General features: G+C 35.4%; 3 protein-coding genes across 3 annotated transcripts; all 3 read right to left on the reverse strand.

Annotated features, from left to right (window-relative positions):
- Positions 1-33: 33 nt before the first annotated feature.
- Positions 34-8,832, reverse strand: LOC145620839 (putative CoA ligase CCL8). Its single transcript, XM_081675556.1, has 17 exons — positions 8,630-8,832; positions 7,138-7,307; positions 6,726-6,938; positions 5,123-5,321; positions 4,947-5,035; positions 4,670-4,741; positions 4,524-4,574; positions 4,284-4,391; positions 3,891-3,989; positions 3,617-3,709; positions 3,445-3,522; positions 3,069-3,170; positions 2,040-2,130; positions 1,068-1,141; positions 700-879; positions 499-552; positions 34-395 (listed from the first exon to the last, which is right to left on the reverse strand). The coding sequence occupies exons 1-17, from the start codon at positions 8,766-8,768 to the stop codon at positions 348-350; spliced, it is 1,860 nt and encodes a 619-aa protein (XP_081531682.1). The 5' UTR covers positions 8,769-8,832; the 3' UTR covers positions 34-347.
- Positions 8,833-9,663: 831 nt separating this feature from the next.
- On the reverse strand, positions 9,664-12,379 carry LOC145620214 (protein PLANT CADMIUM RESISTANCE 8-like). The gene is made up of 4 exons (XM_081674847.1): positions 11,375-12,379; positions 10,870-10,941; positions 10,055-10,267; positions 9,664-9,949 (listed from the first exon to the last, which is right to left on the reverse strand). Exons 1-4 carry the CDS (start codon positions 11,610-11,612, stop codon positions 9,858-9,860), a joined length of 615 nt encoding a protein of 204 aa, XP_081530973.1. The 5' UTR covers positions 11,613-12,379; the 3' UTR covers positions 9,664-9,857.
- A 131-nt stretch (positions 12,380-12,510) lies between these two features.
- Positions 12,511-16,243, reverse strand: LOC145620216 (cytochrome c-type biogenesis CcmH-like mitochondrial protein). Its single transcript, XM_081674848.1, has 4 exons — positions 16,042-16,243; positions 14,157-14,348; positions 13,188-13,319; positions 12,511-13,093 (listed from the first exon to the last, which is right to left on the reverse strand). Exons 2-4 carry the CDS (start codon positions 14,304-14,306, stop codon positions 12,890-12,892), a joined length of 486 nt encoding a protein of 161 aa, XP_081530974.1. The 5' UTR covers positions 14,307-14,348; positions 16,042-16,243; the 3' UTR covers positions 12,511-12,889.
- Between the last annotated feature and the right edge of the window lie 6,143 nt (positions 16,244-22,386).

The following is a 22,386-nucleotide window of genomic DNA, read 5'->3' on the forward strand; positions in this document are numbered from 1 at the left end:
GATAACATAAATGCTATGCAACGAGAATAATGATACTTATAAAAAACACTTCCTACTTTAATAGATTATTAAGCTGATACAAAACTTTCTGTAAGTGGAAAAAATAATAATTCTTATGTCCTTTAGATATCAATTCTCATACCATACACCTGTGTGCAATAAAAAATGGGACTCCCTGCCGGTGTGTGATGCCACATTCGATGGCGTCTGGTCATCCCAGCAGCCTGGAGAAAGTAATTTTCTTCAATATCGCATAATTTAAGCTATAGCTTGCGAGCTTCTTTATAACTGGAACCTACTGAGACTGCTTCCAGAACTGCTAGCTATCATCGCACAGACTAGTGAAATTATTGTCCTTCAGAAGCTAGTGTTTTCTTTAATTCTTTCTTGTTCACCTGAAATCGAGTCACAAATTATAGATTACTTTTAACACTTAGTGAAAATTTAGCTGGATAGAAGGGCACAAGGGAAAGATGGAACAAAAAGGCTGTCATTTACCTTTCCCATAGCATTACGAGGAAGGCTTTCCCAAAGATATAGCTTTGTCGGTAGCTTCAGATTTAAGTGACAATCACAAACACAATAGTGTCAGATTAAACATGGTTTCTATCAAAAATATAGTATGAACTATGAATATGCAATCAGACTATATCAAAAACAGATTAACATTAGGAATCTATATGGAAGAACAGTCAATACCTTATAAGGAGCAAGCCTCTCTTTTGCCCATGAGCAGAGTTCTTCTAGAGTCAAAGCGGGCTTCAACTCTTCCTGTTGTTTATTCTTGATCTCAGCCGGTGGCACAATTATCGCACATACAGCTTCTCCATAGGTTTGGTCGGCCAAGCCTAATACACAGCACTCTGAAACTGCGGGATGCTGAAAAAAAAAGAGCGCCAATCAAGGGATAACAGATAAATTTTTTATGAAACTGAATCACCAACTTTCTTATTCAAATTAGTTTCAAGGTCTAACAAGAAGAACTGTGAGGCCCCGTTAACCTGGATAAATAAAAATGACCCGCATATCATTCTCTTCTCTGCTGTAAAGGTATACATGAAACTCACCTCTAAAAGGACTGCTTCAATTTCTAATGCGGATAACTTGTAGCCACCAACTTTCATGATGTCAGCACTTGTTCCTAATTTTAACAAAAGATAACAGCTTATAATTATTATTCAACATGATAGTGGTAAAAATGAACATAAATTTCCGTGTGCGTGATTCAGTACTCAGTAGTATAAACAATTTTCGATGCTGAAATTTGGCATGTGATTCAGTAGCATGACGGTTTCTCAAGTTGAAAACATCTTAAAATGAATTGTGTCAGGTAAAATGCAGCAAAATATGTTTTTCTGTCCAAAGGCCATCAAAGAAACTAGCAATTACTCAATGATGTCCACAGCACGATATATGACCCTCTATTGCTAAGAAAGTGTAAACATTGAAATCAATGGTCACAAGTCTCACAACATAAACAGAGTATCAAACAACATGGTGAAAATCAATCATCGTTGGATGATGAAAATTTGGCTGTTCAACCTATATCAAAGGTTCCACAATTTATGCAAGAAAAGCAGAAAACCAAGAGAGCAATCAGATAATTTTCATGGTGCCACCAAGGGCTTGACCTGATATATCAACTCATGAAGTGTTAAAAAGGAGAGTAGCCAGTGATACTTGATAATATCAAGCAGTAAGATGCTTGCATCTTGATGGTTAATTGTCCATACATTTGCATGACAGAACCACAGAAGTTGGGTATTTATAATGTACAGGACTTTAATAAAAATATCAATCAGCTACATAGAACATCAACCAACTCAGAAATTTTACCATAGAAGTTATATTAGGAAAAAAAAATTTTCCTAGCACACAATAATAAGTTGCAAGAAGACTAAGGGATCACTCCCATAGTCAATAGTCACTTTTATCAAGGGGAGCATTTGATGTAAAAAAAAAAAAACCATGAATGCACAAAATAGTAGACTACAATGGATGAGCATGTCTTTGTTGGATATTAGGTTCAAGTGACTTACTTCCCAGAATTTTAAAGTAGCCATCCTCATCTGTAGTGACAGCATCACCCGTCTTGAAGAACCCATCAGCAGTAAATGATTGTTTTGTTACCTAGATGAAGTGATGAAATATAGACGTAAATGAAAATCCAATCCAAAAAGAACCTCTAGATCTCAAATCCATGCCATATAGTATCTAAGAAATATACAATAAAAAATCAAAGCGATTGAAAACATTCCAAAAGATAATGTCTTCCTCACTCTCACAGTGAGTAGCAGTATATCTAACTCTGTACCAAAATCAGGTTAGTTGATTACAGGATTATAACATGGTTACATGGGATCAAATTTTAAAATAGTTCTATAATATAATAAAATCATAAAAAGTGGATAGCTAGAGATTTTTAATTTTTAATTTTTGATTTAAGTGTTGGCAATAATGAAGAGGAAGAAAAAAAAAAAAAAAAAGAGTTCATCTGATAAGGAGAGTGAAAAAGAAAATTAATATTTAAACCATTGACTTTGACTAAAAAGAGCTTCTTGTAAAGCATTTAGATAGTATACAGGAATTTCATTATGGGACGGAGAGTGCATTTGAGTTTCAATGACAACCCTTGGTCAGTGCATATGCTCGGGCAACCAAAGAACAATAAAAACACTCAAACCTTAAGTTTAACTCTACTGTCAATTTGAGCTAAAGGACGAACACTGAAGTAGAGCTGGAAAAAAAATTAATGGAGAGGAGCTGAAGGGATAAGTGTTGGTGCAGCAAGGTCTAGAGGTTCAACGAATTAGATTTAAAGAACAAAGAAGGGAGCAGAAAAACAATGACTTCATCTTTATTTATAGTTTAATCTTTCTTAAAATGTCATGCATAAACAGAAAAATCCTAGGATCCAGAGGCGCCATAAATAGATCAACCTCTCTTGCATCCAATAACTATTTTATTAGATACATTGCAAATTTTATAAAGATAAAAAAAAATATAAGCAAGAACTTAAAAATTGTGCAGCATATTAGATCAGTAGTCATTTTACAGCTAAGACTTGCCTCAGGCAATTTCCAGTACTCCCTAAACAATGACGGACTTCTGACACAAAGCTCACCAACACCTGTTTCATTTCCACTGCCTTCTTCTTCAAGAATCTTGATCTGTCAATTAATTAATTGCTATAGAAGTCAGAGATGTATAGTAGAGCAGAGGTCCTGACATCCCCTGGAGAGATTCTTTATACTTAATACATAATGTTCCTAACCCAAATAGGTAAGGATATATGTAATAGCACAAACACAACAGTTTTATTTACAGCAAGATTCTAACACAGCAACAACATTGAAACCTTAACACCAATGATGGGGAATGCATGGTTCTACGGCTTCTAAGTTTAACACACCTTCAAAGAATCAGACCCCAGAAAGTACTCACCTCTACACCAGGAAGTGGTTTGCCAACAGTGCCTCCTTTTCTCAAGCCTTGCAAGGGATTAGAAAGCGCCATGACAAACTACACGCCAAACGAAAATAATTGCAATTAAAGATACTTTTCACTAGATGCCCTTTCCCTAGCAGGGAAATGATACATATGTTGCGAAACTAACCTCGGTCATGCCATAGCGTTCCAAAAGGCGATGCCCTGTAATCGTTTCCCATTGCTGCATAACAGGATAAGGGAGGGCAGAGGATCCACTCATCTGGAAGATAAATGAACGTTATTACTTCTGACAAACTTTCCCGTCCAAGTAGCGGAGAACAGTCAAGAAAATCAGATCTAATCAAGTGTAATCTGACAACATTTCATCTCAACACAAAGGTTAAGATCATTAAACGTAATCCATACAGCTTTCAGAATGACACAGAGGTTGATCCAATTACCATGAGTCGCAACTTGCTTGCAGCCGAGGCTGATACAGCCTGTACATCAGGGTCCATTGCTTCATAACCTTGTATCAATCTAGAATACATTGTTGGAACCTAAACAATTACAATTAATAATATTAGGACCTCCTTGAATAAAACAATCTCTGCCAACATGCACACAACAGAATCAAATCTACGGTAGCCCTAGCCTCGCACTAGGAAGTGGGAGAGCATTTTCATGGGAGATCAATGAACCATCACCAGATGGTTTTTACAGCAGTTATAGCTATTGAAAGAACCAGATCATCAAGTTGTTTAAGTCTTCCTAATCTGTAACCATTAGATTTATAATCCTGAGACGATTTTCATTAGAATGAACAAAACTAAAGACCAGAGAAAAAGACCTACTCCAGTGAAGACAGTCACAGCACCATCAACTTTTGTCTCGTCCACTGGATATGATTCACGCCATCTCTGCCAGATTCCACTGACACTAAATTTTGGCATGAACTCAACCTTCAATTGTAAAAAATTAAACGTGAGAGATGAAAAAATCATGCCAGGCCTGAGTATCTGTAGCACACGACATGGCCCCTGACAAATAGAAGATGTGTTACAAAATCTAGATATGGATGTAATGCTACTTACTGTGGCACCTGCATATATGGGAGCCAATAGAGCATTGAAAAGACCGTGGACATGTGAGGCAACAGTTAAGGATATCTATACAAACCAAGATTCGGGAGGAAAAAAAAAAAAAGAAGCAAGCCTTATAATAGGCATATGTGATGGATATGGTGCAATGGTAGACAGTGCAAAAAATGATCTGAAGAAGAGTATCCCCAAGCTTCTGTCAACATTTGGACCTGAAAATTAAAGGGAACGATAAACAGAAAAGCAGATTTTAAAATGTTTAACCAAACAATATAATGGACGACAGTTCATAGTAAATATTGACAAAATAACTTCAATCAGCATCACTAAAAAGTATAAAATAAGTCCTAAGCATGTAGTTCAAGATCTGCATCACCTCAAGCCCATTAATGAGAATTTAGAGCATTTGATGAGTACCTGTGCCAACACGCTCCTGTGTGTGTGAACAACACCTTTAGGTTTACCAGTTGTTCCACTTGTGTAAATGACTAATGCTGCATCTTCCTCTGCAAATGTTAAAGCAAATACAAAGTTAACTATCATATCCTAGGTGTTGAAATACCCAGTCACAAACCTGACAAAAAGCTGACCACCTTCTATCTTAGTTAGGATTTCAAATCCCTTCAAATTTGTGTTTGCATCCGACTGTTCATTTTCAGGATGACCATTGGAAGTAGTTTTTGATGGTGAACTCGGAACTGAAGGGATAAGAGAAAAATGAGCAGCAGTTTTAGAAGCAACGGTTTGCATAAGCTCCTGGTGATCTTCAGTACTCAGCACTATGGAGACATCCTGATCCATTAACAAAAACAGTGATGTAGAAATTGCAAGGAATGATCTCAAATTATCAACACAAGAATTGAAGCAATCAGTCAGCAAGATGCTCCAGCATCAGATAGACACGCTAAAAACCTATACCCATCTCCAAACATTAGTATGAAGACGAACTCTAGGGCCAACATCATTTCACCAAAAGTTCAGTTACTTTAGAAGGTCCAATATTCTAAAGGCCTAAATAATTTAAAGTCAAATGAGAAAGATTTGATGTGCATATTTTTTAAACATAATGTGCAACTATTATTATAACTCAAACATGATGTGCATATTATTAGAACAAAATGTGTGCATTTAATACTTTTCCCAAAATCAAAATAAATAATTTCACCATGAAAAACAAAATATGCATATTTAATTTGAAAAATATGCGTATACATCATCTCATTTTTTCTCAATTTAAGGAACTTCTCATTGATATAGATTTAATGAAGGTTGTTCATTTTTGTTGTCAATGTTTAATTTGATTTTAGGTATTGGTTAAAAGTAGTGATCAGATGGTGGTGATAACAACAATTATATTGATAAAATTTCAATTAGTAAAAGTTTTGATATAATTCATTCTTAATTTCAGCGACTTCAGAAAGTGAAAAAACTAAAGCAAAAACCAGGAAATTTCAGAAAATTTAGAATAAGTTTAGACAATTTCAGTTTATAGCTTAATATAAATTCTGGAGAGCTTTTGGTAAGGCCAGTACAAATAAGCAAACGAAAGAATGTAATCCAATATTCATACTCATATTCATACCAATATTCATCTATGATTCCTTTAGCCTTCCCAACGAAACATGACAGGGTGAAGTTGTAGTAATTCTACTAAAGGATGAAGCAGTAGTAACTTCCATAAGAGAAGATATACAAAAAATGGAGCTCAAAAGCCTTTCATAGTAGAGTAATATGCATTTGAAAAGTATATTCACTGCAAAGGGAACCTATACACCAATAACATATTGACAACAGGGAAGTATATTTGAGGTCAGGATAAAGAGAATATATGCTCAACTTTAGCAGAGATGAAATACTAAAAAGGTCTTTATTGTAGTCAGAGTACAGAGGGCTGATTGATAGTGAGTGTATGGTAGTATGATAAACTAGTTTCAGAAATCAACAAAAAAGACAGCATTTTGTCCTTACCTTTTATTTGAAAAGTGAAAGGCTAAGCCATAAAGGACATGTACAACAATGGATCCCATACAAATAAAGTATGATGACATTTCAGTATATATAAGAAATTCTAAGAGCCAGCCCCTAAAGTCCAACATGTATGATTAATTTCTAGTTGTCTACTGAGCATGTTATTGAATTGATGGACACAATTGTTGCTATCTTCCCATATCTAAAGGTAAATATTTAGAGGCTAACCGAGTCATTCATAACATGCAGGAGCTCAGCCTCCGGGTAGCTAAGTGCAAGTGGAACAGCAACTCCTCCACTCAACCATGTCCCCAGTACACTAGCAACAAACTCAGCTGAAGGTTTTGCAACAATTCCAACTCGAGTCCCATCAAGAGATTTACTGGCTTTAAGGCCATCAACGGAAACGGAAGCATGATCAAGCTGCCCTGCTTCAGAACTCTGTTTAAGTGAAAAACATCATTAAAAAACAAGGGATGAGTAGCAAATCTGGTGTTCAGGCACAAACACACATTCATTAAATCCTGTTCATTTACATACATAAACCCACCAAATTGGGACCATTTGTAATCCAATTAGTTTCAGTTTCACATAGAAGTTTTGTCATAATAATCATAATATGAAAGCATGTTCAGCTTACACTTTGAAAGCCACTAGTACGTAGAATACTAGATATCTTTTCTGCAGACAAGATGAGTTGCTTGTAGCTGTAACTTTTTCTATCAGCTCTTACAGCGACATTGTTACTAGCTGACGAGCACTGAGTTGCAACAGCTTTAACCACCTCCATGATTGAACTTGAACTCAACGCTGTACACATAGGCATGAGAACAAATTAATTGAAGAGAACATTTGTCTAATTGTCCAAGTTATCCAAATTTGACAATCTCTTTGTAAGATTGTATTTATTTTAACCTCCTTTTTTCCTTTAGATTTTTATACAGTATTAGAGAAGGGAAGTACATTAGAGCTGTAGTAAACTCTCCACAACTAGATGACATAACTATGTCTACAAGATGAGTCATGAGTGTAATTTTCCTCAGCATATGAACTAAAATGCAGACGCATGAACCACATCAAATGTCACAACATCGCAGAGCAAGATAAACTGGATTTTTTTTTTAAAAAAAAAAAAAAGATGTAATGTAACAAGCTTGCAATCCATGTTACGGCAGAAGCACATTGTCTGAGTCTCTGAGACCAAGTTTCTTTGCGCCTCTCAAGAACTCGTAGATTACAGTTTACATAGGAAGAATTTTTTTTTTTTTTTTTTTTAAAAAAAATAAAAATAAAAAACTATGTTTCATTTGTAAAACTACACCTTTAAACAACCCTTTATTACATTTTTAAAGATCATACAACATACTTAGGTGGATTTATCCATTAGCTCAACAGCAGTTAAGTTCATTTTCGACAATTCGAGAATGAAGTCTTAGCTCCAGTTACTCCATTCACAATTCACTACAAACATACAGTTTTATTATATAGGATGTTTGTATGTCAGCATAATTCAGAATATATAGGATGTGGTTGTGTAACTTACTATACCTTTAAACAACTCTTCATAACATTTTATAAGATCATACAACATACATAGTTGGATTTATCCATTAGCTCAACAGCAGTTAAGTTCGTTTTAGACAATTCGAGAATGAAGTCCATTCACAATTCACAATTCACTACAAACATACAGTTGTATCTGATACATCATTTACTTAAAATTGTGATCATTTGTGTAACTAACCCAGGAAAACCCAGGTCGCAGGCATGAAAATAAGAAATTACCAATTCCAGCATGTCAATTTATGACAGAATCAAGCAGATTACAACCCAAATGCCCAAGAAAAGCCTAGAATGAAAACAGCCAATTTCAACCCCATTACACAATCACATCCTATATATTCCAAATTCTGCTGACATACAATTCACACAAAAAAATGAAAAAAAAAAAAAAAAAAAAAAAACCCAAATTCCCAAACTTCAGTAAAAATGCCCACATCAAATAAATGATTCCCAAATCAGAAAACAGCAACTAAATCAAAAAACAAAAAAGCATGCAATTCGTCGAACACATTATCTGCATGATTGAAAAAACCCAGAAAAGACAAGAAATTGGAGAAAAAATGGCTTACTTGAATAAAGACAAGAACGAGAGAAGCAAGGAGAAGAGTTGATTCGAGGAGAAGGAAAGAAGAAACATGGGAATTTGGGATAAACACGACAATTATTTAAGGGGAAAAAATGATTGAAAATCCTATTAAATGTTGTCATGAATTTAGCTCAACACCCTCACCAGTCAAGGTCTCAAAACAAGGGTCTAAAATTAATGTCACTGTTGTTTGGGGGTAGTTGATGGTTATTGTTTTCCCTCGCGATTTTAATAAGCATGCATTTACGGTTAGTTTGTGACCACCGTCCTATCTTTATAATCCTTAAATAGGGAGGATGGACTATTATTATACAAGTATCGTACATCCGCTATTAATAATTGGTTGAAGCCGTGGAGAGTGGCATCCAGGTTCGGGTCTCATTGAGGCCGGGTCGGGTCAGGTCTAGTTAGGTCAATTTTTTTAAAGTTGAGTCACATTAAAATATTATGTCCATGTGAGTCGAAGTCTAAATCGAATATTTTTCGGATCGGTTTCGAATTGCATTAGATGTGGTTTGAACTATTGACACTTCTTATATCCCCTGAGGTCTAGTCGTCTAGGGGTGATTGTCTTTATTTTTCTTTTAAATGAATCCCTTTTATCTATTAATTTTTTTTTTTTTAAAAAAAAAGTCTAAAAAGTTATGGTGCAGACAATGAAGTTTTTTTTTTTCCTAAAGTTCTTTAGTTTGACCTTTTGCACTATTAACACTCACTAACACACCACTTTGAGTGCTTATATAAGATCAAATCAAGTCATATGGGTACTTGCTGGAATCATCTTAGTATATAGTTTTCGAAAATTATTATTTTTTTATTTTAATTTATACTTATATTAATGTTTAAAATTTCTCATTTGCAAATGTGATGATCCAAATGAAGCATTTATTTTGAAATAGTATGCTAAATTATGTGGTAACTTATCCGAGTTACATATACATCAATGTTTATTGAGACCTTCAGAGTATGGGCAATATAGTTGGAGTATGGGAAATGATAATTTGCTGCAGTTGGAGTTCAGTTTGCCTTTCAGCATTCATATAGAAGAGGATGACCATTACAGTACCACAGTTTTAGGTAGCTTGCATTGTATGCAAAGACAGCAGGGCCTCATTCGAGACCTCAAAAATTTGATACATAATGTCGAAATAATAAGCAAGACTATATTTAAGTGCACAACAAAAGTCTGTTCAGCAATTTTTAACATTTTTTTACTTGATCATCTCCTGATTTGCTGGAGGAGTCTCTGTTGGCTGATCTTCAGCTTGTTTTCCCTTTTGTTGAGCTAGGATACCTTTCCAGCCTACAACACAGCACATAAAATTTTAATTCATCTCATTCTAATACGTAGTATTAAGAATTACATTGCAAATGCAGATATTTGATCAAGGAGTAGAGCAGCAAATACCTAGAGAAGGATCAAGTCCTCTATTTTTAAGCTCTCGGTAATCCTGGCAAAGGGAGCAGCTCAAGCAAAAAATGTGTGAGACCTTGTCAGTGTAGGGAGCTTCAACCAAATCATATTTCTTCCTCAGCTTTTTCCTGTATTTTGAGCCCATTATCCATTGAGAGCAAAGAGCAGGCATCATCAGCAGGTAAATGAAACTTCCCCATGGAGATGCTGCAATAACCAACCATGAATAAAATAACTTAATACGAAGTACTTCAGAAGTGACCGATGCCTGAATGAAACAATCGTGCTTCTGTTCTGCATTTTTAGAGACTTTAGTAACAGAGGTTTGAGAGTCATGAAAGATGAAAGAAGAGAGAAAAAGTCTCAATAATTTTCGTGCCTGTACAAGGATGTCTAACAAACACTTTTGCAGCTTGAATATACACCAATTGAAATTCTGACTTTTCATTAGTTACAGCCGTACAAAGAGTTTGTTATGTCTGTTTTCAATGAGCTCAAGTCACCGGCTAGGTCATCCATCACAACAGAATTTAGCAGAGTGCAAATAAATAATACTATGGTCTAGGATTGAATCTGTTTCAATGAGCTCAACTGCTCAGGTGGCTAGATAGGATTATGTCTCGTGAAAATTTAGACAATTTTTGGCTAGGTAGGATACTATGGTCTGACATTAAATATTGCAGCCTATGGTAGTGACGATAATCGATATAATCTGAAACGAGTATTGGTTCTCACCACCTAAATGGGAAATTGGGAATAGGATGAAAAGCAATATTAACTAAACTTGAGGAGAAAAATTTTGGCATTACATAATTCTCCTTCGTCCAGTACTTCAGCTATTTGTCCAAATGTTATGCAAGGTAAAAATGCTGTTACAACCGCTGCATAAAACACAAACATTCACTGTTATAACAAGTTGCATATATTGTCAGTAAGAAGATATGTCTAAATGCTTAGAAGCACATAAAATCTCTAATCAACAGCAATTGAGCTAGCTTAGGAGATGGAAATAAAAATAGATATAGTGTACTCTTAAAGAAAGTGCTAGACTAATTAAAAATTCCATTTTAGTATTTCCTTACCCCCACAGTCAACAATCGGGATATAACTCAATACAAGAATTTTCAGTTAATCAAATATTATAGATTCTTACAGCTATATTCAAAGGGTTTATCGTTTATCACCATCAGTCTACGCTCAACAGTGAATACATATGTGGACTAGGAAATGGGATGTAAAAAGTATTTTATTAAAGAAGTACATCAAAAAAAAAAAAAAAAAAAAAAAAAAAAGAGATTGATGGCTAAAAAGTACCATTTGTCCGGTCTTCATGACAGTTGAACAATCCAGTTGTCCAGGGGTTCCCTATAGCAGCCACAACATCGGAATTAAGCTTCTTTTTCTGTTTATCCTTTTTACCTGCTTCAGTCTTTTTGTTCTTTACAAGAGACTCTGGAGGATCAGACTCAACAGGCTCAACAACTGGCTGAATTTCTGAATCAATGTGATCTGGGAAAGTACTCATCTGATCCATGTCTACTGTATAAAGCATAATTTTTCCAAGTATCTATCAATATTGGTGTGCTGCTGACACTTCTTTCGTAACCTGCAGCCAAGCTCCTGACTAAATCTTATAAATCACAAGCTTGTCTTATCAACTGAGCTGATAAGGCATTTAGCAAATGTAGAGCAATCAGAAGACAAGAAATATCTTTAAAGTCTACTGTCACATGCATCAATTTTAAGTCTTACCAATTGCAAGAGTGCTGAAAAATGTATCTGGTACAAACATCCAAAGCCAAAGCTGACCTGCAACTGTATTTTCTCCAGAAACATTCAGAAAAAATGCTAACCACCAATGTGCTTCCTGAATATATAAATTGTACCTCCACAGCAATATATAGTTGACCAGGAGGATAGGGAGTGGAGAAACTGTCAGCAGCATTCAAAGTAAATGAATAACATGCAAGGCACCTATGTAGGCTATGTTATTATTTGCTAATACATGTCACGTCTAATTTAAATAGTAAAATAAGGAATTACAGAAAGTAAGATTATTGATCCAACTGAGGATCGGTGGTTGGTCTATAAAGAATAATTAAACTTATCAAAGACTGCCATATATAATAATATAAAAATTATAACACCTGAGGCATCACAGTGGAGTGTGAATACAATATAATAGCAAACACAGTCCAGCTAAGTGAGTAAAGTGACATATTATAAAACAGAAATAACATCAGTATATGAGTATAATACTAATGAAAACTACATGCAACTGATGCAAGTATACAGATTGGTTGACACCCTAGCTAGATGCACAGCCACAAAAGCAATTAATTAGAAGACAATATCATCTTATTTATAAAGCTTCAAAATGAGGACTTTCAATTGAAACTTTGAGGTACAAGCAAACAGCCTGAAAAAACAACAGTGAAAGAAACAAAAAAGGGCAATGAAATGGAGTGAAATGTAACATCAGAGAAAGAAACAACAGCAGTAATAGGTGTATAAAAATCACCATAATAGAGATTCTGAACCAAATAAGCTTTCATAACAATGACAACACTAAACCACACAGATTAACATCTTATGCATAATACTATGATAGTCAATAAAAGATCAAATTGCAAAATCTTTGCAACGAGGTCAGATGTATTTGTACAAAACGTGATCATATCATCACAAAATCTTCAGAAGGCAAATCAAATACACCATGCAAGCTTCCAAGGTTCCAACAATGAGCACATAAGCTCCTCAATCCGAACAAAAAATCTGCCTTCCTCGTAAAGCCCAAAGACGTTCCCCTTGGCCCTTGTGCATGCACCTTTATCCGCCACGAAGTTTACTCAACCAGAAAGAGGGTGTTGCTCGCTGTGAAGGGGGTGGTGTAAGAATTTCAAGCATCTTTTCTTTCTCTTTTGGTGTCAATGCAACCCCTCTAACAAGATTTAAAGCCATGATGTGAACATTTGTCCTTTGTCTGTGCTTCTTGTATGCCCAACCTCCAGCAGCCACGCCTGCAACAACAAGCTTTGTCCAATTCCTTATGTTAACAATGATACAATCATTTCCTTATGCTTATAATGATAATAAAAAAAATTGCATCATAGAATTCGAAACTAACTGGAGTAAGCCACAGAGCTGCAGTTTGCATATCAAACTTTGGGGCATAAAGCACAGTCTCTCCATATTCATCCTCCAGCTTCTTATAGATCTCTTTGTCAGACTTTCCAGATCGAATTTCATCACGAATCAACTGTACCAAATCAAAGCATCAGTAATATGCAAGAAAAATTGGTTGTATCCATTATCCAACAACAGTCATTACCTTTAATAATATTTTTGTGATACATATAAAGAATGCAAATGAAAATTTTGAACCTATTTCTAATCGTTAATCTTATCAATCATAAATGTTTACTTACCTAAGCATAAAAGGGTATATAAGTCATAAGGATGTGGCCATTGAGTCATCAGAATACAGCTAGAAATTAAATACTTAGATGTGTAATGATACTTGAGCAAAAGAGTGCATAATAAACAGCAAACACAACCCTCATCTCAGGATAACTTATCAACCTCGCATGAGGACAAAACGCAGGAGAATTTGACTGCAAGATTGCTCTTTTCTTTTGGGGGGGGGGTGTTTCGTAGTTCAATTCAGGCGCCACAAGGTATGAAGGGAATGAAGGTTTTAAACAGACGGAGGGTTCTAAAGCATTGCAGTCAGCATTGTACTGTTGTCAACCCATCTCAAAACAAAGCAACCTTAACAAATTAACCATTCTCTTCCAAATCATGTGTGTAAAGGGTGACACAGCTCATAGCTCATACACTATTAGTTCAACAAAAAACTACAAGCTAAAATGAATCATATTAAACATGAAAATGACATACTTTTTTGTTCATAATCATGGTATTATAAAAAAAGGCCCCTTTATTTTTTACATATTACGGAGTAGTTTTATGATTCTTATTAATGCACAAGTGCACAACCAAAGATACCTTTTGTCATAGAGTCATAGTGCATTAGTGACTGAAAAAAAGCAAGTGTGCATCTATTTTGAAGCAAAAGTGAGAAATTAGGATATACCCTTCGAAGAAGAATGGCAATGTCAGCTTGTGAATCTTCAATGGACTGACTTCCACATTCAGTACAACGAACATTATGACTAATGTTTCGAGCTCTAGCATCAACAATTTGCTGATTCTTCACAGCATCATTGGCCTCCTCATTTGCCATTGTTTAACATAACAAAGATAACAAACCAGTGGCGTCCCAAATCTGAAATATATTCAATTTAAATTCATAAGAGTTGAGCAACGAAAGAAGATGAGAGAACGATAATTCACCTAGCAAGCGATTTAGGGAAAAGTTTGAATGTAACCACAAATCCTTTCCTTTCAATAACTCAATTTGAGGGAAACTAGTAAGTAAAGAGGCCAAAATTAATAGAGGAGGCCAAAACAAGAAATCTACTGTCCAATTGTTAGAGTAAAGTGAATCTGTTCACCAGCATGCTAAAAGCAAGATCATCCATCAAGCCTCCCTGGCCCTCTATATGAAGGCATAAATAATCTTCCTGTCCAATCTTATTAAAATTCTAACCATGTAGTGCAGAGCTTAGTGGTATACATGAAGTATATAACACAGTCAAAATGCTAGCTTCCAAAAAATATTACCCCAAATGTGGAGTTGCGTGTTGTTTTTACCTTTTTTTCCTTTTCTTTCGGGAGACTCGGATCCACATTTCATCACACAATTCAGTGAATAATTTTGAGGTGGGAAAATCAACCATGGTGGTAAACAAAATAAATTGGGTCCAAAAATTATCAAGTGAAACAAACAAAGCCCAACAGAACAACCATAACATACAAAAGACCTATCATTTGATTGCTGCCAAGCCAATTGGAAAATTAGCCAAACAAAATAAAAGATTATCCAGAACCAGATTAATTGACTAGTTTGAACAGTTAAGCTCATCACAGCCTTTAATGGGGTCGAAGATAAAGATGTATGCACAATGCAAAGTTACAAAGTCACAGTTAAGGTTATGGCATGCAATAGTTTGAGTGCCGTTCTAACAGTCGAAGAAATCGCTAGCAAAAGACAACCACCGCTTATGGTGGTCATCTAAGAAGAGGGGCAAAATGGTCCTAAGGAAATACACACAGCCTCCCCTACCTCATTTTTTGTAAACAGTAGTCTGGTATATGCAAGCCCTATCCCTGAGCTAAGACGGGAAGGGCAGCTACATCAGGAAGAAAGGGTCTATTTTCATATTTCCATCATACAAAGGGTTACAAACAACAGCCTGCAACACATTAGCAGAGCCTTTGGCTCAATTATCAAATTAACCTCCAAGAATCATGTCAAATATTTGTCGCTTTAACAATACTAACATAAACAACACATAGCAAGAATCTTGCAATAAATTGATTTTTATAATCTTATACATTGGAGAAGAGACTCATAGAAACATAACTCCCAACACATAGAAACATAGCAATGTATGGTACAAACCAACTGAATTTTAGAAACATAACTAAGGTGAAGAGAAACTCAAGAGAGCCAAATCATGTTCGAAGTCAAAATATGGAACGCAATACATTTTTTTTCATTGCACGTAGACTCTCACTCCTAAAAAATGGTACAAACCGTACAACAGTCCTAAGAAAGCAATAAAAGGATAAGCATCCCTCCCTCTAAGCTAGAATGAAACACAGTGTCCGAAGAATATGCATTAGGATCATAGAGTGGCTTAGGTTGTGCGGAAGTTCGTGTGATAGTCCTCATAGTGAGTATGTAAAAAGTTCAATCAACACTCAATCACAAACAAACCAATGAACATGAATAATTCAAACACCCACAAAGTTCACAACCAATCAATGCAAACAATCCACACAAGATCAACACCAACTTGTCAATTAAATAATAAGAGAATGAAAACTCAAGAATAAAATTTTGAAATTTATACCTATACAATGAAAAGTGTATATGTCAAACCTCTTATAGTAGTCCAATGATACTCCAAAAATACCCAATTTGATGTCACACAATTGTAATTGCAAAAGCCCTAATTCAATTTGGAGGTTTAGGGTTTTGTAGTGGCGTGCCTGACTGTGGTGGCGCCGGCAGTCAGGGAGCAGGAGAGAGAGGGGGTGCGTGGGTTACGGTTTTTTTTTTTTTTTTTGGAAGAAACAAAAATAAATGTTGTATTTCATATAAAACTTCTATTTAAAACAAAAATTGCAAATAAAATGAAACGAATTACGGACTAAATTCAAAAAATTTAGTGGCACTTGTTTATTTACTCCCTAGACAAGAATTGATAGAGTTTGTTCATATCGACAAAAATTACACGTGTATGTATTGCTCATTCAAATGTAACTAAGTTCGACACACACTTCTACTAGCCTCACTAAAGAGGTGTTTTGTTATACTAACCACATAAACGAATTAACTCGTCTAGTTGAATAAACTATTGTGCTCAATGATGCAGCACACTCCATGGTGCATGAACTCCAATGTATCAAAGGATTGACCATCTTTTTTCATTATTAATGGTAAGCAAGAATTTGCATTTATACTAAAAGAAGTCAATACAAACCATAATTCTTTATAGATGACCCCCACAAGGCCACAAGCCCACAACCAAGAGAGATACCACAAGTAATAGGCCAAATGGCAAATAACAGATTCACAATACAACCATCTACTATAGTAACAAAAAAATAGAGTTTGAAGCCAACGGAGACATTGTTACTAAGTTTTTGTATAGTTTGATTCTTTTCTTATCAAGTTTTTGTATGGTTTGTAGTGTTAACTAAGTTCTTTACACATTGAATTGTATTGCTAACTGACTAAATTTTCCTTTATCAAACAAAATCACGTACTGACATGCTCTAATGCAGTTGTTACTGATCCAATATGCTAACTTCATTCTCAGTCCTCCTATTCACCATTTGAAGCCAGCTATGAGCTTGCATTATGCACCGAATTACTGCACAGTGGCAATATATTTTATTTCGAGAACATGTTGATTGCTCAAAATAAATAATAAAAATAATATAATTGATATAACAAACCTCAAAACCATCAATAGGATCACTAAACATGTATCTTTTGTCGAACCTGTAAATTTCACCTGTAAAGAAAAATGATACAAAATAATTTTTCTTATTTGAATTTTCACAATAATGAAAATGCAATAAAACAGATAATAACCGAAAATATACATATATCATCAACCGCTAACCACAAGTCATCATGTCAGATTAAATAAACACCCCTGTGCTTCATTTTTTTTTTTTTTTTTGAAGGGGGGAGATTAAAATTCATTAATAATAAGCCATACGGCACTTACATAAGAGATCGTAATCGAACAATACAAAGACAAAAGAACCAATTACAAGTTTGAAAAAAAGGAAACTACAATTGCACTCGCAAAATGACATTCTGAAGTACCCTTGGCTCATGTAACGCTGTCCTATGTAGCCTCCTGCAAGGGGGTCTGGCAATATGTTGTAGTTTCCGACGTGAACCTTCATTGGCTCAGAATCCCGTACTCCTCGACCTGAAATCAAAATTGGTGTCGCACTTCACCATAGACAAATTCAAACACGGATTTCGGCATGGAAGCATAACCCTTTAGTCCAAACCAACAGAAGATCCAACCGAAGCCCCATGGCCAAAAAACCCGGCTTAAATCCTGCACCAGAAGATCGGTACACCGATCTGCAAGCCCCATATCACCCAACCACACCACACAGACAGAACAAAAAACAAAACTAAAAAACACACAAAAACTCCTAAAAGAAAAAACAGGAATAAACTTAAAAACTAAGACAACGAACAAAAACCTAACAACCCACCCCGCCGCCACTCCGAGCACAACCACCAAAGCTCCGAGGTTCACCAACCCAACCCACATGCCGCCTGACAATAAGACCCGAGCCACCAAGGCCCGCCCGATAAACCCATACCCCCCACACCCCTGAACCGCAGCAGCGACAGCCCTACGCGAGGGACTAAGAACGGCCCTACGCGAGGGACTCAGAGGGATCTCCCTCCCCGTTCTCGAAATCAACGACGCACCGACGGCCAAAACGGAGGAGCATAGCCACGGCGGGGAAGCGGCAACGAAAACCGGCGGCAAGCCGGCGGCAAGGCCGGAGAGGAACTGGAGCGGCCGTAAAAGGGAGACGGAGCACGATGCTAGGCCGGAAAAACAAAACACCAAAACGAAAACTAAAACGCAAAAGAGAAAGGGAAAAAACAAACTAAAAGAGTAGATCGGAGGCTCGCCGACGCCCAGGCATGGGCGGTGGGCCGCACGCCGGCCGGCGAGCCTCATGGCTGGAGAAAAATTAAGGGGAGGCGATAGGGTTTCGGTGGAGAAGAGGTTAGAGAAAGAAAGAGATGTAGTTTTATTGTATAGATACCACCCTTGTGCTTCATTATTAACTTCGCATATCTCAAATCAAGCTCGAGAATACATTTATGAATAATCCTCCAAATCCCTAAAATTTGGGGCAAAGTTGTGTGTATAACTGTCAGTACTTTAAAAAGCAGTGAAACCATTTTAAATATCAGATTAATGCAATATTTTTATTCTAAATCTCATCCCGACCTCATGCGTCTTAGAAGCTCGTCTTCTCTAGCATCCAGTAGTTTTGCACGACTCCATCTACCGGCGTTCTTCCACTTCGGCCTCCACCTACGAATCTTCTTCACAAGTGACCTATTATAATATTGAAGTGCTAAACCTTTGGTCTTCTTCACAAGCTTTAACCTTTTCTCAGAACGTTTTCTCTCATTCTCCTTCAACATGATCTTGATTGAGTTTCTAAGATCACTATGCTCCTATATTCCAAAGCAATTATACGGCTTCAAAGTAGCTTCAAGAAAACAAGAATAATCCCCATTATTATGTAGGTTATAGTCTCTTAAAAAATTGCAAAGTTTTGCCCATTTCTGAAATAAGTCCTTTTATATTCCTAAAGAGGTTGTAATTACCCTGTCCATTGCATCACAGACCATCATTGAAATTCTAGTTCAACGGGCAGCCTCACATAGATTATCGAAGATCGCATGGTATCCAACCTTTTGCTCATTTTGGTTGCCGTATTTAAGGCACCAAAGACCACATAATATGGCATCCTTGCCAACATGATCCAAGAGAAATATAAACTCTGGATTAAAATCCATTAGCTCTGATCTAGTCTTTGCATCATCATACTTGACAGAATATGTGGCTTGTTGTGCATCCTTAACCTTAATCAAAGATCCTTCTACGTTAACCCAATTTGCACCAATAGAAACTCTGGTTCATGACAATGAGAACATAGGTATAGATCTCCTTTTTAACTAGAAAGCAAGTTGTTACATCAGATTTCTTCCATTTCCCCTTGTACCGTATTATGGTCCCCGGATGTAGGTCATCATCAAATGTTGTAATGATGTTAGGGGTATGAATTGCACCTCCCCTTGAGCATTTGGCATTTAATTCATCAATGTGTTTCAAGTATGCAAGTCCATATACATGTTAATTTAAATCAATATCAATGATTTCTTCAACTGGAAAGTTGCTGATAATGTAAAGCCTGAAACACATAAAGTGATAAAAGGTATAAATATTAAGAAGACTGCTAAAGAGCACCCTGATCTAAGCAATAAAATTGTTTAATCAATGATGCAAATTATGATAAAATAATGCGGAATGGTAAGTCTTGGACAGTATATGCAGGGGCTACACAGTAGGAAATGAAAGCCTATTTAATCAATTAATTAAGATGCCTGAATATATCAAATGGAAGTTTAAAAAGGATGCATAACACTGAAATGGATGGTTTAGATGTAATAGATGAGTTTGAACTAGCTCTAAATGTATCATTTACTGATGACCTAGGAGCTTACCTTGGATTCAACTAGTGGCTTAAAAATATTCTTAAAAAAGAACTTCCTCATTAATATAATGAATACAAAACTCTATTCTTCGAAAGCCAATTGCTCTAAAGACAGGTAGTAAAGTGCTTAGAGAAGTGTGAATGGTGAACATGTCAAAATGATGCAATTAAATAAAGAGATTAAATGTTTAACAAATTACATAAAATTATTTACGAATTAACAAATTACATTACTATTTAATAATTATAAAATAAATGATTTTTTTAATAATCATTTTGTCCAGGGCCTCCAAATTGTTAATATCGCAACTGACTTGATCCATGTATAGGGTGTAAATGAGCTGATACGTTCGTGAACTACTCGCGTACAAGTCAAAGCTCGTTACCTAAAATTTTTCACAGCTTGTTTAAGCTCATTTGTAAGTTTTTACACGCCCAATTAAAACTCGAATAGTTTATATATCTTTTATTCATACATAGAAAGGCAAGAAAGCTCCGTCATTATCTTTTTCTATCGAAAGAATATAAAATTCTTATATAAAATTACATGAATGTGTTAAATTTTGAAAGAAACAATTTTTTAAATGATAAATTAGGGTTCGTTTATTTTATCAAGCCCGATTTAAACTCATTCAAGCTCGAACTTAAAATCAAAATGCAAACGAGTATAAGCTCGAACAAGCCAAATTCTTAATGAGCCCAGCTCAAAATGCAAACGAGTATGTTCATGAACAAAGCTCGAACAAGCCAAATTCTTAATGAGCCCAGCTTGAACAAGATTTACAAAAGCTCGTTCAAGCTCGAGATAGTTCGAACACGAATAATTTTTATCAAGCTTAGTTCGAACAGACTAAAACTCGGCTCGACTTAGATCGTTTATAGCTCTACCCATGTACTATTATACAAATTGATGATAATACTACTGATTTTATTCAATTTTATCGATTTCCAGTTAAATTGCAAGTCACTGAATATTACTTAAGAACATTAACTTAAAATATTTGCAGCAAATTTCAATTTTAAATTTAGCTTTCTTATAGTAAGCTTCTCATTCAACAGTGTCATAAACTAAAGCATAAATTACCACCCAAATTAAACTTCCAAAATCAAAAAAATAAAAACTAAAACATGTAATAGCTTATGATTACCTTGTTCTACCAGACGATGTTACCACTATTGGAGTCGAAGAGATTTGCGGCGATAATCGTGTATGAAGGTAGAGCGGAAAGGGAGTATTTTTTGTGCACCAGTTTTTGAAGAATTTGGAATTTATGTAAAATCAATTGAAATTTAAACCTAGTACATTAAATATTAAGTTCATTTACTGACTCAAAATTCTCATGTTATGAAAATATCTCTTGATTACCAAACAAGTTTAAATAATTTAAATTTTGTTATGAAAATTTTACTTTTGAAATGAAATACAAATGTCTCTATAACTTAAATAACACCTTCATTATGGTTAAATGGGTCAAATTTATGTCAACCTGATCTGTAACTTGATTAAAAGTTTAAAACTATAACTGCATAAGTTTTTAGTCTATATAATAATGTTCAGTTGTTCAAATATCTATGATTCAAGGTGAAAATATATATATATAATTTTTTTTTTCTGATGAGGAAGGAATTTCAAAGAGGAAAAAAAATACAAATAAAAACAAACAAACAAAAGGAAAGGGGAACTACAGAGGGACTAGACGTGGTAAGGCTATACCCATAGTATCCTCCTCTCTTCAGCAAAAAAAATAGTATCCTCCTCTAAAATCCTGCTAAGCTTTAAAAGAACCGATTCAATTAAACAAAATCTTGTGTCTTGAATCACTCCACGGATATGCACTGCGATACCCTCTCTATAAAATATGTGCAACTTTGATGGCCCTACTTACCTCCGCCTTTTGTAAAATCTGCACGCAAGTAAAGTTATCCAATTGAACTAGCAGCAGTTGGCTCTGCAGTTATATATGCAAGTTTTGTGCTAATTTTCATTAACAGACATATTGGGTAGCTAGTAATCATTTTAACTTGTAAACTTTTAGCTAGTAATCCAATTGAACTAATAATTTTTAGGAAAAATTGTCAAAAATAATACAAATTTTAAGTCGTCCGTCAAAAACAAGTTGAACTTTTGATTATTTATGAATAATACAAACTTTAGGGAGTATCCGCTTTAAACAAGTTATTTTACCTGCAACCTGAATGACCGGTTTTATACTTTTTATTCTTTTTAAAAAATTCGTTTGATAATGTAATTAACTCTTAATAACTTTAATTATGATTAATTAAAAATAAGAAATTTGGGGGAAAATATTTAAAATAAAAAAAATAAAAAAAACACATTTCCTCCACCAGCCACCACCGGGCACCGGCGTCAGCCTCCCCCCAACGCAGGCCATGCCCAGATTCCTTCTCCCCCG

This window comes from Chenopodium album, chromosome 27, assembly GCF_948465745.1.
Source record: "Chenopodium album chromosome 27, dcCheAlbu1.1, whole genome shotgun sequence".
Taxonomy (NCBI): Eukaryota; Viridiplantae; Streptophyta; class Magnoliopsida; order Caryophyllales; family Amaranthaceae; genus Chenopodium; species Chenopodium album.

Bases quoted from the DNA above. Each gene is read 5' to 3' on its own strand.
- LOC145620214 (XM_081674847.1), bottom strand. From the start codon at position 11,612: ATGCTTTATACAGTAGACATGGATCAGATGAGTACTTTCCCAGATCAC. The intron at 10,942-11,374 runs GTACTTTTTAGC...TGTTTTATGCAG, and splicing joins TCATGAAGACCGGACAAATG to CGGTTGTAACAGCATTTTTA. The intron at 9,950-10,054 runs GTATTTGCTGCT...GCTGTGTTGTAG, and splicing joins AGGACTTGATCCTTCTCTAG to GCTGGAAAGGTATCCTAGCT.
- LOC145620839 (XM_081675556.1), bottom strand. From the start codon at position 8,768: ATGACAACATTTAATAGGATTTTCAATCATTTTTTCCCCTTAAATAAT. The intron at 4,742-4,946 runs GTACTCATCAAA...TTTAATTTTCAG, and splicing joins ACAGGAGCGTGTTGGCACAG to GTCCAAATGTTGACAGAAGC. The intron at 3,990-4,283 runs GTAGGTCTTTTT...GTAATTGTTTAG, and splicing joins CTGTGACTGTCTTCACTGGA to GTTCCAACAATGTATTCTAG.
- LOC145620216 (XM_081674848.1), bottom strand. From the start codon at position 14,306: ATGGCAAATGAGGAGGCCAATGATGCTGTGAAGAATCAGCAAATTGTT. The intron at 13,320-14,156 runs GTATATCCTAAT...GATTTGGTACAG, and splicing joins TTGCCATTCTTCTTCGAAGG to TTGATTCGTGATGAAATTCG. The intron at 13,094-13,187 runs GTTAGTTTCGAA...AATTGGACAAAG, and splicing joins CAGCTCTGTGGCTTACTCCA to CTTGTTGTTGCAGGCGTGGC.